This window comes from Rattus rattus, chromosome 11 (genome assembly GCF_011064425.1).
Source record: "Rattus rattus isolate New Zealand chromosome 11, Rrattus_CSIRO_v1, whole genome shotgun sequence".
Lineage (NCBI taxonomy): Eukaryota > Metazoa > Chordata > Mammalia > Rodentia > Muridae > Rattus > Rattus rattus.
Window position 1 is genome coordinate 19,725,181 of NC_046164.1, and position 8,323 is coordinate 19,733,503.

General features: G+C 40.1%; 1 protein-coding gene across 1 annotated transcript; it reads right to left on the reverse strand.

Annotated features, from left to right (window-relative positions):
• Positions 1 to 437: 437 nt before the first annotated feature.
• On the reverse strand, positions 438 to 2,647 carry LOC116912706 (WD repeat-containing protein 82-like). Its single transcript, XM_032916833.1, has 2 exons — positions 2,637 to 2,647; positions 438 to 2,281 (listed from the first exon to the last, which is right to left on the reverse strand). The coding sequence occupies exons 1-2, from the start codon at positions 2,645 to 2,647 to the stop codon at positions 1,399 to 1,401; spliced, it is 894 nt and encodes a 297-aa protein (XP_032772724.1). The 3' UTR covers positions 438 to 1,398.
• Positions 2,648 to 8,323: the final 5,676 nt, after the last annotated feature.

Here is an 8,323-nt window from a genome sequence, read left to right on the forward strand (position 1 = left end):
AAATGCCACAAGCCAGCCACAGAAGCCATGCAAAAGTGACTGCCACACATATACAGGTGCAGACAGAGCATAATCAGGCAAAAGATTATAACACTGTAGAGAGGGCCCTGTGGTGTGGCTTAGAGAGCACAAGGGAGTCACCCAAGGCCCCCACTTAGCTGCCATGAAACAGCAAACACTAGAAGCTCTACTTCACGTTATATCCCTAAGGTTAACGGAGAAGACTAACAATTGTGGCACACAATATCCACAAAGTCATTCTCGGCTGCAGGCTTCCCTCTCCTGCCGAACTCTTGATAAGCTAGATGAGACAAGCATATACACAGACGCATTGTGCACATCTGCACAAAGGTAAGTGGACACCCACAGTGTTCAAATACAGACAGATCAAGGGTCATATATAAAAAGGCTAAATAGAACAAGGCCTAGAACCAGCTCTCGGGTAGGAGCTGGAGAAGAGGGGTTTCATCTGCTGACTATGTACACGATTTGTGGTGGGCAGGGAAGGAAGGCATCAGTGTAAACAACTCAGACTCATTCCACAATACTGGCCCACAGGAAAACGTGATGTGACTCAGGTACAAAAATAAACTACTACCTTGCTTTTGTACAAGCCAAGCTCGGTAGGATCCCCCACAAGAGAGACTGTGGGATTGTCTTGATGGGGGAAGTGCACCAGGCTGCTAAACCTTTCAGCTCTCAGAATTTACCTGCTACCCCTCCCTCCCTGTCAGACTCTTGGGCCTTTGTCACCCAGCATCTAAGCCCAAGGTCTGCCCCACCCACCTGTGCAGGAATACTGACTAGCCTCCTGACAGACACGGTCCTCTGTACTTGTCCTTTCTTTGACCCCGAGGTATATGAAGACTTATTTTTGTAAATGTTTGGCACCTAAGAAACATGATGGTTGTGGAATAATGCCACAATTAATTACACAGGGAGACCCAGTAACAAGACATGCAGGGTGAGGGCAAGGGGTGCTGAGCTGCCCTAACATCTCAAAACCAGAACCACGGCTTCCCATGCATTTCTGGGGTGAGAAGGATGTGCAGGAAGTGGTGACTTCACTGGCTCCTCAGCAGCAAGTACATTCACAACTGAAGGGGTTCAGGTGCCCCACTGTGTCCTGATCGTAAGTTTAGTCACACTCTGAAGAGCCTGGCGCAGTGAGAGCTGGAAGGCTGGGTGCCAGCTGAAGCTGCAGCACCAAGGGTCCTCCTGAAGGCGCTCAGCAAAATAATCCTTTAGAGAAGATGGACAGCACATCCCTGGGAAGGCCACGTGGGAAGATGTTCTCCAGGCCCAGTCAAATGATCAATTAAACACCGTCATCTCAGTCACCTCAGACCTTTTCCTGTTGGCCGCCCTCACTGTACAAATAGCCCAGGAGCGTCAGGATCAGTCATCAATAGTGGGTAACCAGAAGACCATGTTGGAACAGGCACTGGCAAAGGTCATAAACTTGGGGTTGAACTGCAAACAGGTGATGGGGCTGGTGTACTTCCCATCCAGTACAGCTACTTTTATACCACTCTCCCCATTCCACACATGGATTTTGCCATTTTCTGAACCAATCATAATAAACCATGAATCTGGAGTAAACGAAGCTTTGAGTGTAACAGTTTTGCTATTAGCATAACCCCCAAATGTATGCATCACCACACCCTTAAATGCGTCAATGAGGCGGATGAAGCTGCCGTTGGTGGAGATGAGTATCAGTTTGCCATCGTTGCTGAACTTAAGTCCTGTCCACTCACAAGTCCAATCATACTGCATCTTAAAGGTAGCAAATGGACCCTTATCAAAAGAACGAAGGTCATAAAGTTTGACCATTTCTGAGTTGACACCTGCAGCAAAACTTAACCCTTCTGGATCAAAGGAACAAATGGGTTTGCCCTGTAGATACATGAGGCCCTGGCAGTTAGGAGAACGGAGATCCCAGAGTCGAATGGTCTTATCAAGAGACCCAGAAATGAAAGTGTCATCCACAGGTGACATGGACAAGGCCACCACCCTCTTGCTGTGTCCAGGAAAGTATCTGATGTATTTATTGTCATGCAAGGACAAGTAACGAATAGTATCGTCTATTTTGTTAGAGCTGTAAACGACTGTGTTTGCTTCATGGGTGTATCTGATGAGGTCCACACCATATTTCTTACTGTACAGGGTTCTATTTGGTTTGCCCTCCTGGCAGTCATAGAGCACGATGGAGTCATCATCGCTACTGGAGATGACCATCTCACCATTGCATACCCCAATTTTAAGAGGGTTATTTGATTTCCTGGAGTCTAACTTCTTGAGTTCCTTGTATGTTTTGGATATTAGTCCTCTATTAAGGCATAGGATTAATAAAAACCTTTTCCCAATCTGTTAGTTGCTGTTTTGTCCTAATTTCAGTGTCTTTTGCCTTACAGAAGCTTTGCAATTTTATAAAGTCCCATTTGTCAATTCTTGATCGTATTGCATAAGCAATTGTTCTGTTAAGGAAACTTTCCCCAGTGCCCATGTGCATGAGGTTCTTTTCTGATTTTTCTTCTATTAGTTTGAGTTTATCTGGTTTTATGTGGAGTTCCTTGATCCACTTGAACTTAGGTTTCTACAGAGCTATAGGAATGGATCAACTTGCTTTCATCTACAAGTTGACCATGGTTGCACCAGGACCATATGTTTAAAATGCTTCCATTTTCCACTGGATGATTTTAGCTCCTTTGTCAAAGATCAAGTGACAATAGGTGTGTGGGTACCAGCCTCTTTCCTCTAGGCTCAGGAATGTGGGCAGAAAGTAATTGTCCCCTGTGTGTTCTCAGGATTGTCTGTACTTCTGAGGGTCCAGCTTCCCCCTAACTTTATGAAGAATTGGACATAGTACTACTGAGGGCCCAGTTATAACATTCCTGGGCATATCCCCTGAAGCTGCTCCAACATATAACAAGGACACATGCTCTTCTGTGTTCATAGCAGCCCTATTTATAATAGCCAGAAATTGGAAATAACCCAAATGTCCCTCAAAAGTGGATTGGTTACAGAAAATATGTTACATTTGTACAATGGAGTACTATTCAGCTATTAAAAACAGTGACTTAATGAAATTCATAGACAAATGGATAGAATTAGAAAATATTAGCCTGGAGAGGTAACCCAATCACACACACAAAAAAGACATGGTATGCACTCGCCAGTAAGTGGATATTATCCCAAAAGCTCAGATTATCCAAGATACAATGCACATTCCACATGATGCTCAAGAGGAAGGACAAAAAAAAGTGCAGATGCTTCAGTCTTTAGAAGGGGGAATAAAAATATTCATGGAAGGAAATACAGAGACAATGTTTGGAGCAGAGACTGAAGCAAAGGTCATTGAGCGATTCATTCTCTTGTGGATTCATCCCATGTACATAGGGCCACCAAACCCAGACAATTGCTAATATTGCTAATGCCAAGAAGTGCATGCTGACAGGTGCTTTATACTGCTGTCTCCTGAGAAGCTCTGCCAGAGCATGACAAACACAGAGGCGGATGCTCAAAGCCAACCATTGAATTGAGAATGGAATCCACACTGGAGGAGTTAGACAATGGTTTGGAGGTGCTGAAGGCTTTTGCCAACCCATAAGAACAACAATATAAACCATTCAGAACACCCAGGGAATAAGTCAACATTCAAAGTGTACACATGGAAAGACCCATGTCTCCAGTTGCATATGTAGCAGGAGATGGCCTTGTTGGGCCCTAATGGGAGGAGAAGCCCTTGGTTCTGCCAAGGCTCAATGGCTTAGTATAGGGAAATGTCAGGGTAGGGATGCAGAAAGGGGTGGTTAGATGGGTGGGGGAACACGCTCATAGAATATGGTGGAAGAAGAATGGGATAGGAAGGTTATAGATGGGAAACCTGGAAAGGGGATAACATTTGAAAGTAAATTTAAAATATTCTCAAAAAAGGAAAAGTCCTTCTTAAAAAAACAAATTTATATCTTTTTCTTAATTTTCCATCTATCAGATTTAGAATATTTTGCCTTATACTTTAACTCTTGGTGTGCTCTAAATTTAATTTTGTTTGCAATCAGAGGTAAAGAGTGAGTCTCATCCTTCTATATGTAATTACCTAATTTTACCAGAACAATATCTTTAGGATTCTGTATCTTTTTTCACTGTGTATTCTTGGTAACACTGTAAAATTCAGGCTATAGATGAGTGGACTTTTGTCTGTCCTGACAATTTTATGCTATTGAATAATTTATATATTTATATTAGATTATTATGTTATCTTAATTATTATAGATCTGTGTTATCATTTAATACCTGGGAGGCTTTACGTCCAGCAATGATCCCACTTTTCAGTATTCTTTTGATTTAACATTTGTCCATGTGATTATAAATTGAATGTAGTTCTATTTATAGTTTCTGTGAAAAAGTGAATTGGTACTTTATGAAAATTATTGATTATATGATATTTTTCTAAAATAACTATTTTCACAATATTAAACAAATACCTGAGCATGAGAAATCTTACAATTATCTGGTATCTCTTCAAATGTCATAATTTTTAAAATAATTTTCTAACTTCTTCCAACTTTTTTTTCTATTTTTTCTTTATCTTTGATATGGGGCTTATTTATGTATCAAACATGGACTTTTCTGGTGAAAGCCTCATTCTCTGGACTAGGCTGGCCTTGAGCTCAGTGAGGTACCCCTATTTCTGTCTCCCAAGTGCTGAGATTAAAGATGTGCACCACCACTACTGGGTTGACCTTTTTACTTTTTGATTTAATTTCATATCAATTATGTTTTGCCAGCTATTTTGAATGTGTTAATTTCCACGATTTCTTTTTTGATATGTTTGTCTTTTATATAAAGGAAATGGACTTACTTTAGGAAGTTTTTGTTGTTGTTGTTGTTTTTGTTTGTTATGATTTTGTTTTGCTTTTTTTAAAATATACTTTCTTTATGGTAGTAGAATCTTGATCTTCTTCAAATAATCATAATTTAGCTTCTTCCTTTCCCATTTATATTATCTTTTCTCCCTCAAATATCCTATTGTTCTGATCAAGATTTCGTGCATTACATCTCAAATTTCCCATGATGTTTACAATACTTGTTATATTTTATCAAAGCATATTTCTATATCATCATTCAAGAACATTTTCCCAATGTGATTTTATTTATGTGGTATATTACCTGTTTTACACATTTTAAAAGATTTCTAATACACATAATTTTTTGTAATTTTTTATTGGATATTTTTATTTATGTTTCAAATGTTTTTCCCTTTCCTAGTTTCCTGCCATAAGGCCCCTATCTCACTTCACTCCCCTTATTCTATGAGGGCTTTCCCCCTCCCCATTCAGGCCCCTTTCCATCCCCTCTGACATTTCCCTACACTGGGGGTCCAGCTTTGGCAGGATCAAGGGCATTTCCTTTCAGTAGTCCCCAACAAGTCCATCTTCTGCTACATATGCAGCTGAAACCATGGGATTATCCACGTGTAGCCTTTGGGTTATGGTTTCCCTCTGGGGGCTCCGGTTGGTGGTATTGTTGTTCTTACAGAGTTGCAAGCCCCTTCAGCTCCTTCAATACTTTTTCTAATTCCTCCAGTGTTTACCCTGTTCTCATTTCAATGCTTTGCTGCTAGCATTCATGTCTGTATCAGTCATGCTCTGGCTGCATCTCTCAGGAGACAACTATATCAGGGTCCTGTCAGTATGCTCTTCATGGGTTCATTAATATTTTCTAGTTTTGGTGGGTGTAGGTATATGTGTGTATATATGTGTGTACATATGTATGCTGTATACCCATGAGGGGCAGGCTCAGAATAGCCATTTCTTCAGTCTCTGCTCAAAACTTTGTCTACAAATCCCTATCTATGAATATTTTTGTTCCTCATTTTAAGAAGGACTGAAGCATTCGCAAGTTATTCATCCTTCTTCTTGAGCTTCATGTGGTCTGTGAATTGTATCTTGCATAATACAAGTTTTTGAGCTAATATCCAATAATCAGTCAGTATATACCATTTGTGTTTTTCTGTGATTGGGTTAGCTCACACAGGATGATATTTTTTTAATTCCATCCATTGTCCTATGAATTTCATAAAGTCATTGTTTTTGATAGCTGAGTAGTATTTCATTATGTAGATGTACCACATTTTCTATAACAATTACTCTGTTGAAGGGCATCTGGGTACTTTCCAGCTACTGGATGTTATAAATAAGGTTGCTGTGAACCTAATGGAGCATGTGTCTGTATTGTATGTTGGAGCATCTTTGGGCATATGACCAAGGGATATTGTGCTCAGGTATGGCAATGTCTAATTATCTGAGGAATGTCCAGACTGATTTGGACAGTGGTTTTACCATTTTGTAATCCCACCAACAATGGAGGAGCGTTCCTCTTTCTCCATATCCTTGCCAGCATCTAATGTCAAATGAGTTTTTGATCTTAACCATTCTGACTGGTGTGAGGTGGAATCTCAGGGTTGTTTTCATTTGTTTTTCCCTGATGACTAAGAATATTGAGCATTTCTTTAGGTATTTATCAGCCATTCGATATTCCTCAGGTGAGATTTCTTGGTTTAACTCTGTACCCCATTTTTAATAGGGTTATTTGGCACTCTACAGTCTAACTTCTAGAGTTATATATTTCTAGAGTTTTTACATTTTGGATATTAACTCTCTATCAGATGTAGGATTCGTAAAGATCTTTACAAATAAGTTGGTTGAAGTTTTGTCGTAATGACAGTGTCCTATGACTTACAGAGGACTTGCAGTTTTATGAGGTCCAAATTGTTGCTTCTTGATCTTAGAGCATAAATCATTGCTGTTTTGTTCAGGAAATTTTCCCCAGTGCTCATGTGTCCAAAGCTCTTACCCACTTTTTCTTCTATTAGTTTGAATGTATCTGGTTTGATGTGTAGGTCATTGATCCATTTGGACTTAAGTTTTGTACAGGGTGATAAGAATGGATCGCAAATAGTGATATTTTGACTTCTTCCTTTCTAATTTTATCCCTTTCATCTCCTTTTGTGTTCTGACTGCTCTGGCTAGAACTTCACATGCTATATTGAATAGGTAGGAAGAGAGTGGGCAGACTTGTATAGTCCCTGATTTTAGTGGAATTGTTGATAAATCTTAAAAAGTACACATGTTAGCAGGTCGTGCTAGTGGGAACTAACTGAATTCACAAAGAAACAGTGTTTCAGGTCGTGAGAATGTTGCTGTATCCCGAACAGTCCACTTATCACTATTGCGGCCTATTGGGAACTAACTGAATTCACCAAGTTACTTAGATGAGGCTGACGAAATTTTGATAAATCTTGAAAAGTACACATGTTACCAGGTCGTGCTAGTGGGAACTAACTGAATTCACAAAGAAACAGTGTTTTCAGGTCGTGAGAATGTTGCTGTATCCAGAACAGTCCACTTATCACTATTGCGGCCTATTGGGAACTAACTGAATTCACCAAGTTACTTAGATGAGGCTGACGAAATTTTGATAAATCTTGAAAAGTACACATGTTACCAGGTCGTGCTAGTGGGAACTAACTGAATTCACAAAGAAACAGTGTTTCAGGTCGTGAGAATGTTGCTGTATCCCGAACAGTCCACTTATCACTATTGCGGCCTATTGGGAACTAACTGAATTCACCAAGTTACTTAGATGAGGCTGACGAAATTTTGATAAATCTTGAAAAGTACACATGTTACCAGGTCGTGCTAGTGGGAACTAACTGAATTCACAAAGAAACAGTGTTTCAGGTCGTGAGAATGTTGCTGTATCCCGAACAGTCCACTTATCACTATTGCGGCCTATTGGGAACTAACTGAATTCACCAAGTTACTTAGATGAGGCTGACGAAATTTTGATAAATCTTGAAAAGTACACATGTTACCAGGTCGTGCTAGTGGGAACTAACTGAATTCACAAAGAAACAGTGTTTCAGGTCGTGAGAATGTTGCTGTATCCCGAACAGTCCACTTATCACTATTGCGGCCTATTGGGAACTAACTGAATTCACCAAGTTACTTAGATGAGGCTGACGAAATTTTGATAAATCTTGAAAAGTACACATGTTACCAGGTCGTGCTAGTGGGAACTAACTGAATTCACAAAGAAACAGTGTTTCAGGTCGTGAGAATGTTGCTGTATCCCGAACAGTCCACTTATCACTATTGCGGCCTATTGGGAACTAACTGAATTCACCAAGTTACTTAGATGAGGCTGACGAAATTTTGATAAATCTTGAAAAGTACACATGTTACCAGGTCGTGCTAGTGGGAACTAACTGAATTCAGAAAGAAACAGTGTTTCAGGTCGTGAGAATGTTGCTGTATCC